The following is an 18,694-nucleotide window of genomic DNA, read 5'->3' on the forward strand; positions in this document are numbered from 1 at the left end:
CAGAGGGAGTTGCAGTTGTCAGTCAGTAATACAACAGCCCTGCTCTGCTGCTCTCCACTAATCTATCCCCTGAGCAACACTGACAGTCTGCTTTCACACACAGCACAGAGAGGGAGGGAGAGACACAGAGACTGAGAGAGAGGACAGAGGGATAGAGGCAGAAAGGGGAGAGGAGAGGGGAGTGGGATAGAGACAGAGAGGGCTAGAGACAGAGAGGGGGGAGAGAGGCCTAGAGATAGAGAGGGAGAGAGAGGAGAGAGGGCTAGAGACAGAGGGGGAAGAGAGGGAGAGAGACAGAGGGAGAGAGAGGAGAGAGGGATAGAGACAGATGGGGGGAGAGAGGGAGAGAGATAGAGAGGGAGAGAGAGGAGAGAGGGATAGAGACAGAGAGGGGGAGAGAGGGAGAGAGACAGAGAGGGGGAAGAGAGGGAGAGAGACAGAGAGGGAGAGAGAGGAGAGGGAGAAGGACAGATAGAGAGAGAGAGGGGAGAGAGGGCTAGAGACAGAGATGAAGAAAGGAAGGTGGTGTGTGTGTGTGTATGTGTGTGTATGTGTGTGTGTGTGTGTGTGTGTGTGTGTGTGTTGTCTGTGATCCATTTCCAGGGAAGAACAACACTGAGGACTACAAGCTTATTTCAGACACACTGTTTTATTAGAATATGTGTAGTATGCTCATATATATTATTTAATACCGTATATTCATTTGTTAATTCAAGTACAAACTAGAAACAGTAGTGAAACAGTGAAGAGATATACAGTGATCCAGGAATCACATCGTTTATAAAAGACATTTACAAAGCGAAGGTGTTATTTTAAGCATTTTTTTTTCTGTTCTTCAACAACATGTACTGACGAAAGGACAGGAAACCTCGAACCAGGATAGAAAACTCACACCCAACATGATTGAAAAGCCCCCTCCCCTCTCCCCCTAGTCCCTTGTGCTTTGAACGATTGTCATTAATTAAGTCCTTTTGGTAACGACATCGAAACGCAGATCGGTATTGGATGACACCCCCAGTTCCTTGAGGTGTGAAGTCAGGGGGTCACAAGTGTTGGAATACTGAGGCGCCTGCACTGGGAACCCTAGGCTACTAACCAGCTAACTAATCTGCCAACAGACCCTACAGCACACTAATCTGCCACTCAGGTAACCCAGCTATCACATCTACTCTAATGTACCCCTTATCTAGTCCACTCACAAACCAATCTGTCAACTAACTCAATAACCAACCCACCTGCATGTCCCCTATCTAACAGCTTATCTCACTAACTCACTCACTAGACAACCCAGCTACAGATTCCACTAACCCCCCCCCATATCTACACAACTCGCTCCCTGGCTCGTTTAACCAGCTGGCACACTAACTACCCAACTAACTACCCAACTAACCCGCCATGCAATCATACTGGTGCCCTTGGCCTCGACCCACCCTGCTCCCCCCCTCAACCCAGGGGCAGGCTTACTCATTTCCACTCGCTATCTAGTCCCCCGACCAGATAACCCACCCGCTAACCTGCTTAACTTATCACTGATCTCGCCCTCCAAGCCAACCGGCCCAGGAGTTTAACGCCGGAACCCGGCTGCTGGGTAGGTGTGCGAGTTGGTGAGTTGAAGTCACCAACACAGTTGACTTACAACCACCTCAAGCTACAACTGCCTAGCAAACTGCTCAACTAGCTAAATTCCCAAACTAGTAGCCACCAGTAACCACCTACTGCACAACTGTACTGTACAGCAGTAGCAGGTCATCAGCTGGTTGGCTATCCAGGTAATAACTGTGCATCCGCACTGAGTCCAGACTGTCGGATGAGGATGGGGGGGGTTCCTGGACCAGAATTTGGGAACCCCAGTTTAAGAGGAGCCTGTTGGGATAGTGTCCTCACCCCCCCCCCCCCCCCCGTCCCAGGGCAGGAGTCTGGGATCATGGGGTGGGAGAGTAAAAGCTGACTGAGATCGTTCCTCAACATGGCACACAAACGAATTACACACACACACACACACTTTCATGACTGCATGCCCATCTGCTCAGCCCTAATCGCAGCCATATTATTAATGATCAAGAAGCCCGTCCTGCAATGTCTTCCTCATCCACCCAACCAGTTTCCAGCTGCTTCCTTCAACTCAGGGTCGCAGGGGGGAGCCAGAGCCCTTCCCAGCAAGCACCAGGCGCAAGGCAGGCTGCACCCCGGACAGGACGCCAGTCCATCATCACAGGGCACACACACAGACACTGACACACCCACACTCACACTCCCACCAGGACCCACCCACACTTGGGGAGAGCACGCAAACTCCACACGGACAGCAACCCCCAGGACTGGAATTGAACCTGCAACAGGCTGCAACACAGCCATGCTGACCCCTCTGCCACCGAGCCTCACCCCGTCTCCTCCAAACCCCCGAAATAAATAGGTGGGCACAGGGATGAATCACCAGGCAGGGCCCTGTAGGATCAGGTTCGGACCCCTGGCCCACAGAGACATGCCTCCGAGCCCCGGAGACACTCCGACTGCTCCAGTGCCCAGATTCTCAGCAGCAAAAGCCCCCCCGCCACTTCACAATTCCATTCCGTTAGCTAATTGATCCTCTTAACGAGAGACTGTAATTGGGCCCTTGCCAGTGTGGGCAAATTGAAATTTTACCGAAGCTGCTTTGTTTTCAGAAACTGGAAATGACAGTGTGTGTGTGTGTGTTGGGGGGGGGAGGGGGGAGGATTAGGCAAATTAAGACAAACTGGAAAAATTAGGGTGCAGTCGACTCAATACCCAGAAGACAGTTGGGTCCAGAAATCCAGCCTGCGATTAGGAATGTCTCGGAAATCCTGGCAGTACAGCAGGGGTGATTGGGAAATGAACCAGCCTATTCCTGCAGCTGTATCCCGAAAATCTGTCCGCTCCGGGGACATAAAACTGGGTCCGTGTACAAGTGGGATCATGGGAAACATGGATCCATTCATCCGTTTTCTAACCCCTTTATCTGATTCGGGGACATGGGACAGGATGCCAATCCATCGCAAGGGCCCACACAGACACAGAAATTTTTAACATGCAGACTCCACCCCGACAGCACCCCGGGGTCCAGAACTGAACCCAGGCCCCAGAACTGCGAGGCAGCAACACTGCTCTCCTGGGCCGCATGGGATCAGTAAAATGTCTGGTGTCCATCACGGGGACATGCAAACACACACACACGCACGCACGCACGCACACACACACATCAGGTGACGTAGCGCCCCCTGGTGCCTCTTGTCGTGATTCACGTTTCCCATGGTCCCCAAGGGGCCCCTTCGCCCCAGTCGCCAGTCGGCAGTGTTCTGCGTCCAGCTGCCCGAAACCGGGCGACCCGTCTCATCGGCACGCCTCGCGATACCGGTCGGTCCTCAGTCACGCAGCCAAGATCGGAGCTGGAAAACGGGCTGATCTGAAGACGGGGTGTCATCAACGTCACCCCGAGTAAAACCTCCCTCTTCCTCACCATCCGCGCACACGCCCCTCTGCCCTCTGCCCAGTTTTTCCGAGTCCTTCCCGAGCTGATGGATCAGTCCTGTTGGACACCTGTGGCTGTGGAATTGGGAGGAGTGGACAAGGGAAGGATATGGGAAGGGCGCTATTGTAATACTGGGGGGATCCCCCCCCCGCCCCAGAGTCCAGAGCATCTTCCTCGTGTCCTACATCTGCTTTTGGTCCTCCTCTTCCCCACTGTCTCCCCCTTATTCTGGGGGGGCAGGGCAGTGTTCCACACTGATAAAGGAGTCCTGCTGCAGTCCTGCCCCCCAAAATTTCAATGTCACCCCCCCGTCCACCACCACAACGAGGGATTTCTTCGGAAAGAGTTTATCCTACTGCTGCAGATTGTAGAAGGTCCAGAATCCAGAGCCCAAAATAGACCTCTGTCGGTCACCATGGTGGGGCGGGGCTAGGGCCTGGGCTAGAGGCGGAGCTAGAGACCAGGAAAGGGATTGGACGACCCACCTCTAGGGGTTGAGCTGGGGGGGCGGAGCTCTAGGGAGTGGAGGCGGGGCGGGGGCGGGGCTTGACTGCCAGTGCTGAAGGCGGGTTGGCGGATTCAACCCGGAGGGGCGGGGTGATGGGAGGGTCCAGAGGGGGACGCGTCTGGCTTCGGCCTCCCTCACGGAAGTCCCAGCGGGGTTTGCGGCCACACCCCCGGTTCCCCTGGGCCGGAGTCCAGCCGGGCGCGCAGGTCTCTCCAAGTCACCCGCGGCTGGACACCGGGCGACACCTGCCAGAGGTGCCCAAGCCTGCAGACGAGGCCAGTGGAGCTCCTTCAGCAGGAAAGCAACAGCCCGGACAGTGCACCATATAGCTGGGCCGTAGTGGGGAATACAGTTCCAGTTCCCAGAACTGGCTGCAAGAAGCCTCCACCAGCCAGATGGCCTGCGTGCCCACCTCTGGATGGTGCTCTCCGCCGTGTCCTGATCTATCCCAGTCCGGCGGGTTGTGCTGCAACGTTCTTGTTATTCCACGCCGCGTTCGGCAGCTCCGAATCTCCAGGGCGGCCGCGGGGTCTCCCCCTGGTTCCCCCCCCCCGGCCCCTCCCCTCGGCGGATCTGAGACGCAGGAGGGCCCCGATGTCCCCAGGTTGTTGTCTGTCCCCGCGGGGCGAGACTCGGGAGCAGCTGCTCGCTCAGCCTCACAGCCTGGAGGGCCTCGGGGTTTCTGTTCCAGCACGCGTTGTTGAGCTCATGCGTGAGACACCTTATAGGATCTTTCTCATGAACTTTTATGGTGCAGGGACACGGGGGGCCTTCACTTCGTTAAAGACGCAGATGCTAATTAGCTAATTGGACCCGCTGTGGAACTGAGAACGTGGGCGGAGCATTACCCAGGAGACACTGGGGGCGCAGTAAATGAGCCCTGCTGCTGGCTAGCCAATCCCCTTGCTGGGTGGGTCCTTCCTGCTCTCCTATTGGTTGGCACTTGTCTCAAACATTGGCTAGCCAATCCCCTTGCTTGGTGGGTCCTTCCTGCTCTCCTATTGGTTGGGACTTGTGTCAAGCATTGGCTAGCCAATCCCCTTTCTGGGCGGGTCCTTCCTGCTCTCCGATTGGTTGGCACTTGTCTCAAACATTGGCTAGCCAATCCCCTTGCTTGGTGGGTCCTTCCTGCTCTCCTATTGGTTGGGACTTGTGTCAAGCATTGGCTAGCCAATCCCCTTGTTGGGCGGGTCCTTCCTGCTCTCCAATTGGCTGGGACTTGTGTCAAGCATTGGCTAGCCAATCTCCATCCTGGGCGGGCCCTTCCTGCTCTCCGATTGGCTGAATCCGGCCACTCCGACTGGCTGGGAGCAGTGTCACGCGTTCCCGAAGCCGAGCTTCCAAACGTGCTGCGGTTGGCCGCCGCTCCCCTTCCCAGTGTCTGCGGGCTCCGGCGATGAGCACAGTTCCAGACTTCGGCGTAAACCCCTTCCTCGGGGAGCGCTGTCCCTTTTCCGGCACACGGAGGGGGGGGCCCGCACGGAGCTTCGGCGTCGCGCGGCGGTGGTGGGAGGGAGCGCGGGCAGGAGGCCGGAGGAGTGACAGAAGCACACGCGCACGGAGAAGGACAGCAGGCAAACTGGCAAGGGAGCAGAGTGACAGCACGGAAGCAAGCAGGGGCGATCGTGTGCCGGGTGTAAAATCCCCTTTTTTTTTTCCCCACAGGGAATTCACCCCTTAGCTCTGTCTTAGCGCTCCGCTAGCCCAGTACGGCTCCCTGCATCCCCGCCTCCCCCTCCCACTGGGCCTCGACAATCAGGCAGAGGCTGCCTGAGTCGAGCCCCCGGCCCACCACGGGCTAAGGTGGGCATCCGGTAACGCCCAGGCCTTTTCCCAGATGGGAGGGGAGGGAGGGAGGTGGTCGGAAGAGCAGGGCACGTTCGGGCACAGAATCCGGAGAGCTCTTCGGGGGCAAAAGTCGAGAACACAGGGATCGCGGCGGTGCCCAGACCACGCCGGCATCGCTGCGTCTGAAAGCAGGTCGGCTCAGCAGAGCCAAAGGACATGCGATCCCGTTTTTTTTTGGGGGGGGGGGAGCGGGGAGACACCCCCCTCTCCCCTTCCTTTCTCACGTTCAGCGACCCAAACTGCCTCTCCTGCTGTGTGCCGGAAAAAAGTGTCCGTCCCCATCCCATCCGCCTCATTTTTATGTTTTTTCGTTTTTATTGGGGATTTATAATGTGCGCGCCTAGATTTCTCCCCGGGGCGTCTCGGGGGGGAAATTCCTAGTCTCTCACCTCCTCCTCCTCCTCCTCCTCCTTGTTTTGGGAATGTGGGAGAACGGGGCATAGGGAATTGGAGGGAATGTTATGTTCTGCTCCCCCATGTCCTGGGAGTTTGCTCTTGGTGTCCGGAGGGAGACGAGCCAGCCTCTGGGGATTAAAAGCTGACCAGTGTGTAGACCATTCTGGGAAACGGAGAGAGGGGACACTGTCACAACATCTGCCTGCTCCTTCTCTTTGTCATCAGTTCTTTCTATTTCTCAGAAAGGATTCGCTCTAAATTAGAGTTTCCGGTATGTAACTATATACGTCCCAGACGTAGGTGCCAGATGTGGTAAGTTGATTAATTAATACCCCATTTCTCCTTATATTACCGCCCTGTGCTGTTCTTTTACCCTGATCTCACTGGGCTTTACTGCGCTGGACTGTGCTTTTACCCTGATCTCACTGGGCTTTACTGTGCTGGACTGTCCTTTTACCCTGATCTCACTGGGCTTTACTGCGCTGGATTGTGCTTTTACCCTGATCTCCCTGGGCTTTTCTGCGCTGGACTGTGCTTTTACCCTGATCTCACTGGGCTTTTCTGCGCTGGACTGTGCTTTTACCCTGATCTCACTGGGCTTTACTGCGCTGGACTGTGCTTTTACCCTGATCTCACTGGGCTTTACTGTGCTGGACTGTCCTTTTACCCTGATCTCACTGGGCTTTACTGCGCTGGACTGTCCTTTTACCCTGATCTCACTGGGCTTTACTGCGCTGGATTGTGCTTTTACCCTGATCTCCCTGGGCTTTTCTGCGCTGGACTGTGCTTTTACCCTGATCTCACTGGGCTTTACTGTGTCATGGAGGAGTGGGGCTCAGGTGAGCTCTTACCTGTACAGGTAATAAAAGAAGGAGACCAGGTAGAAGCCCAATTTGCACCAGGACTCTTTTTGGCAGTAGTTGAGGATGTCGGCGTTCATCACACTCACAGGGTCATACATGACCTCTGACCCATCCGCTGGCCGATGGAAATACCTGGAGGGGGAGAGGGGGATGGAGGGAAGAAGGGAGGGAGAGGGGGAGAAGACAGATGGAAAAAGATGAAAAGAGGAGGGTCGAGGAAAGGAGAGTCCAGGGACAAGCGGAGAAAGAACAAAAAGACAAATGGAGGTTAAGTGTTACAACTGGGGTCAGGGGTCAAAGGTCAGTGCCAGACCAACAATTAAAGGGTCAGCGTCAGGGTTAGAGGTTAAAGTTCAACTTTACACAGTGGATTGTGGGTAAAGTTGGTCAAGGATCACAAGGTTAGGGTTCAAAACCCCTGATTAGCATCTGAGTCTTCCCTGAAATTAACCCCCCCCCCCCCCACCCCCAAAGTCTCCTGTGCAAACAAACACGGCCCTTTCCATAAACGTTTCAACTCTGCCCTGTCCAACAAGGGCTAGTGGAGTCCAGTGCACTCCAGAACAAACCCACTTAAAGGTTTTACAGGGACGCTTTAGGCCCAAGTGAAGGGAAGGGCTAAAAAGAGCATTTAAAGAGACATCCCTGTTGGAGGTCATAGATACAAAGGGTCAAAGTTCAAAGGTCAGCAGGTCCAGCCTACCTCCACAGATGGTAGAAGAGTAGGGGGATGTTGAGGCCCAGGGTCACCCACTCTGCAGCGCACATGAACATCAGGCAGAACAGCCCGTGGATGGAGTACTCCGGGACGACCAGCTGGGGGCGCCATTCACACAGTTAGTTTTTCTCGTTCCTGGTACCAAAGGGCCACACAGCTCCTTCTGCCTGGGCTCTGAAGGACTTAACTGCATCATCTCAGCAGCCTAAGTGCTCTTATTCAAAACACGGCTTTCAGGTCCTTAGTCACTGACGTGTTTGACTTCCCTTTGGAAATGGGACAGGGCTTCCCAGATACCCCCCAGAACCCCAGCCCTAGTTTAAAGCCTGTCTCAGGTGTGTGCCCTGCTATATAAAATGCTGTTGGAAGATCTCTCTGTTCCTAAACCCTCACATCTCTCTCTGCCCAATCTTCTCTCTTTCCTTATCTCTCTCACCCTCTCTCCCTCTCCCTCTCCCAATCCCTCTCTCCCAATCCTTCTCTCTCCCAATCCCTCTCTCCCTCACCCTCTCCCAATCCCTCTCTCTCTCCCTCTCTCCCTCACCCTCTCCCAATCCCTCTCTCTCTCCTTCTCTCTCCCAATCCCTCTCTCACTCCCTTTCTCCCTCACCTCTCCCAATCCCTCTCTCTCTCCTTCTCTCTCCCTCTCCCTCTCTCCCTCACCCTCTCCCAATCCCTCTCTCTCTCCTTCTCTCTCCCAATCCCTCTCTCACTCCCTTTCTCCCTCACCTCTCCCAATCCCTCTCTCTCTCCTTCTCTCTCCCTCTCCCTCTCTCCCTCACCCTCTCCCAATCCCTCTCTCTCTCCTTCTCTCTCCCAATCCCTCTCTCTCTCCTTCTCTCTCCCTCTCCCTCTCTCCCTCACCCTCTCCCAATCCCTCTCTCTCTCCTTCTCTCTCCCAATCCCTCTCTCTCTCCCTCTCCCTCTCTCCCTCACCCTCTCCCAATCCCTCTCTCTCTCCTTCTCTCTCCCAATTCCTCTCTCTCTCCCTCACCCTCTCCAAATCCCCCTCTCTCTCCCCCTCTCTCCCAATCCCTCTCTCTCTCCCTCTCTCCCAGCTCCTTCCTCTCTCCTGATCTCTCTCCCAGCTCCTTCCTCTCTCCTGATCTCTCTCCCTCTCTCCAGGCTTGACTCGAGCAGATGAAAGTGGTTTGGAGTGTCTTGTGGAGTTGTATTAATCAGTGAAGCTGTGCGTTATAATGCAGACCCTGCCAGCAGGATGGAGCTGGGGGGGGGTGGAGTCACCATGGCAACACAACGCCGGTTTCCTAGGCAACGCGAGGAGAGACGCAGTGAGGTGATTGGTGGATTGGTCACGGCGGAACAGGAGGTGAGAGGGGGAACACGGGGAGGCACAGAGCAGCGGGAGGGAAGGGGAGGTGAAAGAGGGAGAGAGTCTGCCAGCCCAGCGCAGAGAGAGGGGGAGAGCAGGTGCACACCGCGAACGAATTCATCCGGCGGTCACTGTAGAACTCGCGAACACGCGACTGGCACAGTCCATCTCCTGCTCTTTCCACCTCCCTTAACGACCACTGCCCCCCTCCCCGGACCACCAGGAGCCCCTAACCCCCTCCCCGGACCCCCAGAAACCCCTACCCTCCTCCCCAGACCCCCAGAAACCCCTGTCCTCCTCCCCAGACCCCCAGAAACCCCTACCCTCCTCCCCGGACCCCCAGAAACCCCTGTCCTCCTCCCCAGACCCCCAGAAACCCCAGTCCTCCTCCCTGGACCCCCAGAAACCCCCATCCTCCTCCCCAGTCCCCCAGAAGCCCCTACTCGCCTCCCCAGACCCCCAGAAACCCCTGTCCTCCTCCCCAGACCCCCAGAAACCCCTACCCTCCTCCCCAGACCCCCTGAAGCCCCTCCCCCTCTCCCCAGACCCCCAGAAACCCCCCATCCTCCTCCCCAGTCCCCCAGAAGCCCCTACTCGCCTCCCCAGACCCCCAGAAACCCCCGTCCTCCTCCCCAGACCCCCCACAAAACCCATCCTCCTGCCCAGACCCCCAGAAACCCCATCCTCCTACCCAGATCCCCCAAAAGCCCCCGTCCTCCTCCTCAGATCCCCACAAAACCCTATCTTGTGTCCCCTGGTTGGTCATGTGTGACCGTTTCTATCGATCTCCCCACTCCCCCCCCCCCTCCCCACAGAAAGAGAACCCCCAGTCTCCGGGCACAGACCGACCTTCCTCAGCAGGTTACAGATCCTTTCGATGTTCTTGATGCGTTCTCTCTGCGGAGAGAGGGAGGGGAGGGTGGGATAGAGGGATGAACAGAGAGAGAGAGAGACGGGGCAGCCGAGGAGGAGAGAGGGATCGTGAGCCAGGGGAGAGGAGAGGGGGGAGAGGGAGATGGAGAGAGAGACGTTACTTTTCTAATGTCCACGCAGAGCTATAGTCTCCCCTGGTTGTCGTGAGACCCCCCCCGCCCCCCCTCCTCCTCTTCCTCCACCATCCACAAATTCGCAAAAGGTATGTCAAGGGAACATGGGGGAACATGAGGGGTGAGGTCAAAGGTTAAACACTGCTAACAGATCCCATCTGTAAGCCGCCCCCCAACCCCCAGTCCTCCTCATCCCTGGGCACTGAGCCAGCACACAGCTGAGCTGCAGTCTGAGTGCATTCGTCAATCCCGTACGCTGCTAATTAGTGGCAAGACAACGAGGTAACAGCGGCCATATTCATGTGAGAGGAGGGCGGAAGCAGACGGGAGGAGGGAGGGAGAGGGTGATGAAGAGGAAGAGTGAAAGTGCAGAAGGGAGGGAGGCCCACAGTCACTGCGCTTGAAGGGTAAAGACTCTCGTACCAAAGCAGACATCTGGAGGAGAGAGACAGGAGAGAGAGAGAGACAGGAGAGGGAGACAGGAGAGGGAGAGAGACAGGAGAGGGAGAGAGACAGGAGAGAGAGGAGAGAGACAGGAGAGAGGAGAGAGACAGGAGAGAGAGAAACAGGAGAGGGAGACAGGAGAGAGAGAGAGACAGGAGAGGGAGACAGGAGAGGGAGAGAGACAGGAGAGAGACAGGAAAGGGAGAGAGAGATAGGAGAGACAGGAGAGAGACAGGAGAGGGAGACAGGAGAGAGATAGGAGAGGGAGACAGGAGAGGGAGAGAGAGAGGAGAAAAACAGGAGAGAGAGATAGGCAGGAGAGAGAAAGACAGGAGAGAGAGAGACAGGAGAGGGAGAGAGACAGGAGAGAAAGAGACAGGAGAGAGAAAGACAGGAGAGGGAGAAACCAGAGACAGACAGGAGAGAGAGAAACAGGAGGGAGAGACAGGAGATAGAGAGACAGGAGAAAGAAAGAGGAGAGACTTGTGTCAGTACAGAACCCTCTCGCCCCATCTCTTCCTCATTTCCCTCTCTCTGTGTCCATCCCTCCCTGCCACTCACCATCTCCCAGTGTCTCCCTTACTCCCACTCCTCCTCTCCCTCTCTCCCTCTCTCCCAGCCCCTCCCCCTCTCCCCTCTCCCAGTCTCCCTCCCCGGCACTCTCCACAGCTTGCTCATTCCTCCCAGTGCTCCCAGTGAGAGCTCACCGCGCGGGCTGGGTTGCACTGGTCGATGGGGTTCTTGAAGTCTGTGCGCAGCTCGTCAAAGGCAATGATCTGCGAGAGACAGGAGCAGAGTCACAACATCACAGAGACCCCCCAGCAGCCCCCGATATCGAGCCTTTCATCCTGAAGGGCTCGACTGGAGCACTGGAGCTGGCAAGCCAAAGACAATAGACCAGCTATAGCTGATCAATACAGATCGAAGATTGAGGAGCAGGTCTGGGAAGCTGACGTAGAGCTCAGTGTGAACTGGAGTAGAGTTCAGTGTGAGATAGGAGTAGAGTTCAGTGTGAGACTGGAGTGTCTCTCTCTCCTCCTCCATATTTCACTCTTCTCCCTCCTCCATCTCCCCCTGTATCTGTCACCCCCCACCACCACCACCCCCCCGCCCAGAGAGCCTCAGCTGTGTGTGCAGAGGTGAGCAGGCATCCACAATTGACACAGGCCCTGCTCTGTTGTAAACAGATGCAGTTGCCACGGCAACCAGATGAACACTCCACCGAGCGCCATGGATACTATAGAACCAAGCGAGAGATTGGAGACTGGGAAGGGGTGGAGGGGGGAGAGGGGGGGGGGGCTGGGTTATGGATGGAACACAATTATGTTTCAATAAAAACCCATACACACACGCGGAGGCACGCACACACACACGCACTCCGTCACGCCAGAAAGAAAACATAACACACACACACACTGTTCATGTCAGGAGCTGGCCTGAGACACACCGGGATGCAGCCAGGGAACTGGTGCTGCCCTGAGACAGACGTGCCAGGCAGGGATGGAGGAGTGGGAGAGGGGCAAACCAGACTCAAGGAGAAACAGAGCCCGATGACGTACAGGCTCAGTGAACACAGCCTGGACACACACACACACACACACACACACACACACACACACACACACACACACACATACACACACACACTGGACACAGGCAGACCTGGCTGCCCAGAGAGGACAGGCTCAGTGACCACAGCCTGGACACACACACACACTGGACACAGGCAGACCTGGCTGCCCAGAAAGGACAGGCTCAGTGACCACAGCCTGAACACACACACACTGGACACAGGCAGAGAGGACAGGCTCAGTGACCACAGCCTGGACACACACACACACTGGACACAGGCAGACCTGTCTGCCCATAGAGGACAGGCTCAGTGACCACAGCCTGGACACACACACACACACTGGACACAGGCAGACCCGGCTGCCCAGAGAGGACAGGCTCAGTGACCACAGCCTGGACACACACACACACACTGGACACAGGCAGACCCGGCTGCCCAGAGAGGACAGGCTCAGTGACCACAGCCTGGACACACACACACACACTGGACACAGGCAGACCCGGCTGCCCAGAGAGGACAGGCTCAGTGACCACAGCCTGGACACACACACACACACTGGACACAGGCAGACCCAGCTGCCCAGAGAGGACAGGCTCAGTGACCACAGCCTGGACACACACACACTGGACACAGGCAGACCCAGCTGCCCAGGGAGCAGCAGAGACAGAGACGCGCTTCCTACTGCACCGTGAGAAACACTCTGGGATCAGACAAACATTCTTCCGATAAAGAAATAAAATCCCAGTATTCCCACACCTGCCAGCTTCCAGAACAGCTCCCAGTCCTACTGCAGCCCAGCGTGTGATCTCCTGCCACAGCCCGGAGGAGCAGAGAGTGAGCCTCTCGTTAAATAATACACTGTATGTCATTATCCCAAATGTTACTTTGCAGTCCACACTGCAATTCACCAGTCCTGCCAATAAAAAGGTCTTTGAATTTGAAAAAGGGAGACGCAGTTAGCCCAGAGTGACAAGAGAGACACTCCAGTATTCAGACTGTCCTATTGGTATTGTCATACCATTGTCAGAACCCCCGAATGACTATACTGTGTCAAACTGGAGCCCGTCCCCTGCTGATCTCCTGCCTAATGCCAACTGCTCTGTCATTATCAGACCTGTAAAACACCGCGCAGGAGCTCATCAATAACCTGCAAGCACTCTGAGTAACTGGAGGGAACCTGTAGATTCCAGGCAGCCTCCACGTCCCTGGATGATTCTGTATAATCCATTCATAATGCAACAGCCTGTCACTGGTCCGCACAGCCTCATTAATTACACGCAGGCACGGACGCATACACACACACACATCCGCACAGTGCTGAGGCCTTGAAATTGACTCCCATTGACTCCCATTGACTCCCACTCGGTTTGCATTCAGTATTTGAATGGAACGAAACCCCACACAGGACGAGAACAGATTACTCTTGGACTTTTGGGATTTGAAAGGAGAAGCTCTTTAGTCCAGAACGTAGCACTCTGACAGTCACATAGCCTCATGCACACTCATGCAATTTTCTGCAATAATGCCAGTCTATAACTCCAGTCTGTAGTCTCAGTCTGTAACCTCAGTCTGTAACCTCAGTCTGTAACTCCAGTCTGTAACACCAGTCTGTAACACCAGTCTGTAACTCCAGTCTGTAACTCCAGTCTGTAACCTCAGTCTGTAGTCTCAGTCTGTAACCTCAGTCTGTAACTCCAGTCTATAACTCCAGTCTATAACTCCAGTCTGTAGTTTCAGTCTGTAACCTCAGTCTGTAACACGAGTCTGTAGTCTCAGTCTGTAACCTCAGTCTGTAACACCAGTCTGTAACTCCAGTCTGTAACACCAGTCTGTAACTCCAGTCTGTAACTCCAGTCTGTAACTCCAGTCTGTAACCTCAGTCTGTAGTCTCAGTCTGTAACCTCAGTCTGTAACTCCAGTCTATAACTCCAGTCTGTAGTTTCAGTCTGTAACCTCAGTCTGTAACACGAGTCTGTAGTCTCAGTCTGTAACCTCAGTCTGTAACACCAGTCTGTAACTCCAGTCTGTAACACCAGTCTGTAACTCCAGTCTGTAACTCCAGTCTGTAACTCCAGTCTGTAACCTCAGTCTGTAGTCTCAGTCTGTAACCTCAGTCTGTAGTCTCAGTCTGTTACTCCAGTCTGTAACCTCAGTCTGTAACTCCAGTCTATAACTCCAGTCTGTAGTTTCAGTCTGTAACCTCAGTCTGTAACACCAGTCTGTAGTCTCAGTCTGTAACCTCAGTCTGCAACTCCAGTCTGTAACCTCAGTCTATTACTCCAGTCTGTAACCTCAGTCTGTAGTCTCAGTCTGTAACTCCAGTCTGTAGTCTCAGTCTGTAACTCCGGTCTGTAACTCCAGTCTGTAACTCCAGTCTGTAACCTCAGTCTGTAACTCCGGTCTGTAACTCCAGTCTGTAACACCAGTCTGTAACTCCAGTCTGTAACACCAGTCTGTAACACCAGTCTGTAACTCCAGTCTGTAACCTCAGTCTGTAATCTCAGTCTGTAGTCTCAGTCTGTAACTCAAGTCTGTAACCTCAGTCTGTAACTCAGGTCTGTAACTCCAGTCTGTAACTCCAGTCTGAAACACCAGTCTGTAACTCCAGTCTGTAACTCCAGTCTGTAACCTCAGTCTGTAACCTCAGTCTGTAACTCCAGTCTGTAACCTCAGTCTGTAGTCTCAGTCTGTAACACCAGTCTGTAACTCCAGTCTGTAACCTCAGTCTGTAGTCTCAGTCTGTAACCTCAGTCTGTAACTCCAGTCTGTAACCTCAGTCTGTAACCTCAGTCTGTAACTCCAGTCTGTAACCTCAGTCTGTAGTCTCAGTCTGTTACTCCAGACTGTAACCTCAGTCTGTAACTCCAGTCTGCAACTCCAGTCTGTAACTCCAGACTGTAACTCCAGTCTGTAACCTCAGTCTGTAGTGTCAGTCTGTAACTCCAGTCTGTAACCTCAGTCTGTAACTCCAGTCTGTAACCTCAGTCTGTAACTCCGGTCTGTAACTCCAGTCTGTAACTCCAGTCTGTAACTCCAGTCTGTAACCTCAGTCTGTAACTCCGGTCTGTAACTCCGGTCTGTAACTCCAGTCTGTAACTCCAGTCTGTAACCTCAGTCTGTAGTGTCAGTCTGTAACTCCAGTCTGTAACCTCAGTCTGTAACTCCAGTCTGTAACCTCAGTCTGTAGTCTCAGTCTGTAACACCAGTCTGTAACTCCAGTCTGTAACCTCAGTCTGTAACTCCAGTCTGTAACTCCAGTCTGTAACTCCAGTCTGTAGTCTCAGTCTGTAACTCCAGTCTGTAACTCCAGTCTGTAACTCCAGTCTGTAACCTCAGTCTGTAACCTCAGTCTGTAACTCCAGTCTGTAACTCCAGTCTGTAACCTCAGTCTGTAACTCCAGTCTGTAACTCCAGTCTGTAACCTCAGTCTGTAACTCCAGTCTGTAACACCAGTCTGTAACTCCAGTCTGTAACCTCAGTCTGTAACTCCAGTCTGTAACTCCAGTCTGTAACCTCAGTCTGTAACTCCAGTCTGTAACTCCAGTCTGTAACCTCAGTCTGTAACTCCAGTCTGTAACACCAGTCTGTAACTCCAGTCTGTAACTCCAGTCTGTAACTCCAGACTGTAACACCAGTCTGTAACCCCAGTCTGTAACTCCAGTCTGTAACTGCAGTCTGTAACCCCAGTCTGTTACTCCAGTCTGTAACCCCAGTCTGTAGTCTCAGTCTGTAACTCCAGTCTGTAACTCCAGTCTGTAACCTCAGTCTGTAACTCCAGTCTGTAACTCCAGTCTGTAACCTCAGTCTGTAACTCCAGTCTGTAACTCCAGTCTGTAACCTCAGACTGTTACTTCAGTCTGTAACCTCAGTCTGTAACCTCAGTCTGTAACTCCAGTCTGTAACCTCAGTCTGTAACACCAGTCTGTAACCTCAGTCTGTAACTCCAGTCTGTAACCTCAGTCTGTAACTCCGGTCTGTAACTCCAGTCTGTAACCTCAGACTGTTACTTCAGTCTGTAACCTCAGTCTGTAACCTCAGTCTGTAACACCAGTCTGTAACCTCAGTCTGTAACTCCAGTCTGTAGTCTCAGTCTGTAACTCCAGACTGTAACTCCAGTCTCACTTGCAATCTCGATGTAGAAAACCGCTCTGTACTCACGTGCCAGATGACGAAGAAGATGAGAGCAGCACACAGCACCAGCGTCAGCATGTAGCAGAAAGCCGCGAAGGTGAACGCCATGGCACTGCCCGCCAGTCTCAAAGAGGGGGCAGGGAGAGCGAGCGCTCTCCTCCTCTTCTCTCCTCTGTCCGGTTCCCGGCTTCCTCCTCCCTCCTCCTCCCTGTCCACTCTCCTCCTCTGCCCTGCTTCTCTCCCCTCTCCTCTGTCCGGCCTCTGTCCTGTCTCTCTGTCCAGATCTTCTCTCCTGCTCGCTGTCCTCTCCTCTCTCCTCTGTCCTGTCTCTCTGTCCTTTCTCCTCTGTCCAGACCCTCTCTCCTTCTTGCTGTCCTCTCTCCTCTCTCCTCTGTCCAGACCCTCTCTCCTTCTTGCTGTCCTCTCTCCTCTCTCCTCTGTCCAGACCCTCTCTCCTGCTCGCTGTGCTTTGTCCTCTCTCCTCTCTCCTCTGTCCAGACCTTCTCTCTTGCTTGCTGTCCTCTGTCCTCTCTCTTCTCTCCTCTGTCCAGACCCTCTCTCCTGCTCGCTGTGCTTTGTCCTCTCTCCTCTGTCCAGACCCTCTCTTCTGCTCGCTGTGCTTTGTCCTCTCTCCTCTCTCCTCTGTCCAGACCCTCTCTCCTGCTCGCTGTGCTAGGTCCTCTCTCCTCTGTCCAGATCCTCTCTCCTGCTCGCTGTGCTTTGTCGTTTTCTCCTCTCTCCTGCTTGCTGTGCTTTGTCGTTTTCTCCTCTCTCCTCTGTCCAGACCCTCTCTCCTGCTCGCTGTCCTCTCTCTTCTCTCCTCTGTCCAGACCCTCTCTCCTGCTCGCTGTCCTCTCTCTTCTCTCCTCTGTCCAGACCCTCTCTCCTGCTTGCTGTGCTTTGTCCTCTCTCCTCTGTCCAGACCCTCTCTCCTGCTCGCTGTGCTTTGTCCTCTCTCCTCTGTCCAGACCCTCTCTCCTGCTCGCTGTGCTTTGTCCTCTCTCCTCTGTCCAGACCCTCTCTCCTGCTCGCTGTGCTTTGTCCTCTCTCCTCTGTCCAGACCCTCTCTCCTGCTTGCTGTGCTTTGTCCTCTCTCCTCTCCTGCCCAGCTCTCTGAAAACCCAGGGGCCGCGCAGGGAGTAGGAGACCAGAGCTCACTGGACACACGGTACCGGCACGGCCGCTGGCAGGGTGGCCCCCGACACCGACAGCGAGGCTTCAAACACTACCGGCGCAGAGAGTCACGCGTGCCTGCCAACATCCGAACATCATGTATTATATATGACTGCCGACAGTCCGCGGAGCAGCAGAGCTGCGGGCCGTTTTCAGTCCCAGCTGCCGACTGGATCGTTCTAACGGCGGGAATTAAAAATCAAGCTGTGGGAATCTTGGGGGCAGTGCCGCAGGCAGGAATGGGAATATCGATGCCGGGTTAACGGCTAACGACCGGCTGTGACGGCAGGAGCGCAGCGCGGAGGGGCCAGGGGGCTCCAGAGCACCCCCAAAATCCCCCGACGTAATCAAAAACTGGGAAGAAGAGCCCAGCAGCTGCAGACTGCAGGGAATGTTGGGAGGGATCCTGGCAGCGAGGCCGGTGAGATCTTATCCTCCGGGGCCGGCGGTCTTCCTCTCGGCGCCTGCGCGGGTGCCTCCGCTGGCCTGGGGGATCCCCCGGTTTTTTCAGACGGATCCGGCAGGGGGGCGGCGCAGGGTGCTGCCAGCCGGGCCCGCGGCGGGGCGCGTGGGTGCCCGCGGCGTCCGCGACACGCCCATCGTACCTTCCCCCACCCCCCCACCCCCCCCCCGCTCGGGGGAGACCTCCGCCGGAACTGGCTGGCCCCGTCCGGGCCCCGTCGGTCAGTCGGTCAGTCGGTCAGTCGATGGATCGCTCCGTCAACCGGTGGATCGCTCCGCGTCCGACGAGGGTAGAGGAGGGGGTGCCGGGCGCGGTGGGGGGGGGCGGGGGGTTCTTACTTGGGGTTGGGGGTGGCAGTGGGGTGGGGGGGGGGACGTGTCTCGGGACGGAGGAGGCCTCTCTCGCCGGGAGGGGGGGGCGGAGGGAGAAAACTGGGAAATCTCACAGGGAGACTGGTGCCATGTCGGGCTGCAAGGCTCCCTCTTCCGGCCTCTTAATTAATCCCCGGTCCTCTTGTCTTCCTCCCCGGCCGGGCTCCTCGTCAGCCAGCTCCAACGCAGGGACCTGGGGGGATTTGAAGACAGACCCGGAAACGTTTGTCCTCTTCTCCCGGTTCCTTCTCCTTCCTTCCCCTCCTCCCCGCCCTGGCCTGCTCCCCCGATTCCCCCCCCCCAGGTCGCTATGAATGGAGGTACCCCCCCCCCCCCCCGT

At 55.3% G+C, this 18,694-nt stretch overlaps 1 protein-coding gene across 1 annotated transcript; it reads right to left on the bottom strand.

The window, feature by feature from the left end:
- Positions 1-630: 630 nt before the first annotated feature.
- On the bottom strand, positions 631-16,460 carry cnih2 (cornichon family AMPA receptor auxiliary protein 2). Its single transcript, XM_069180336.1, has 6 exons — positions 16,375-16,460; positions 11,351-11,419; positions 10,003-10,050; positions 7,806-7,918; positions 7,091-7,234; positions 631-6,402 (listed from the first exon to the last, which is right to left on the bottom strand). Exons 1-6 carry the CDS (start codon positions 16,453-16,455, stop codon positions 6,375-6,377), a joined length of 483 nt encoding a protein of 160 aa, XP_069036437.1. The 5' UTR covers positions 16,456-16,460; the 3' UTR covers positions 631-6,374.
- Between the last annotated feature and the right edge of the window lie 2,234 nt (positions 16,461-18,694).

This window comes from Lepisosteus oculatus, chromosome 18, assembly GCF_040954835.1.
Source record: "Lepisosteus oculatus isolate fLepOcu1 chromosome 18, fLepOcu1.hap2, whole genome shotgun sequence".
Lineage (NCBI taxonomy): Eukaryota > Metazoa > Chordata > Actinopteri > Semionotiformes > Lepisosteidae > Lepisosteus > Lepisosteus oculatus.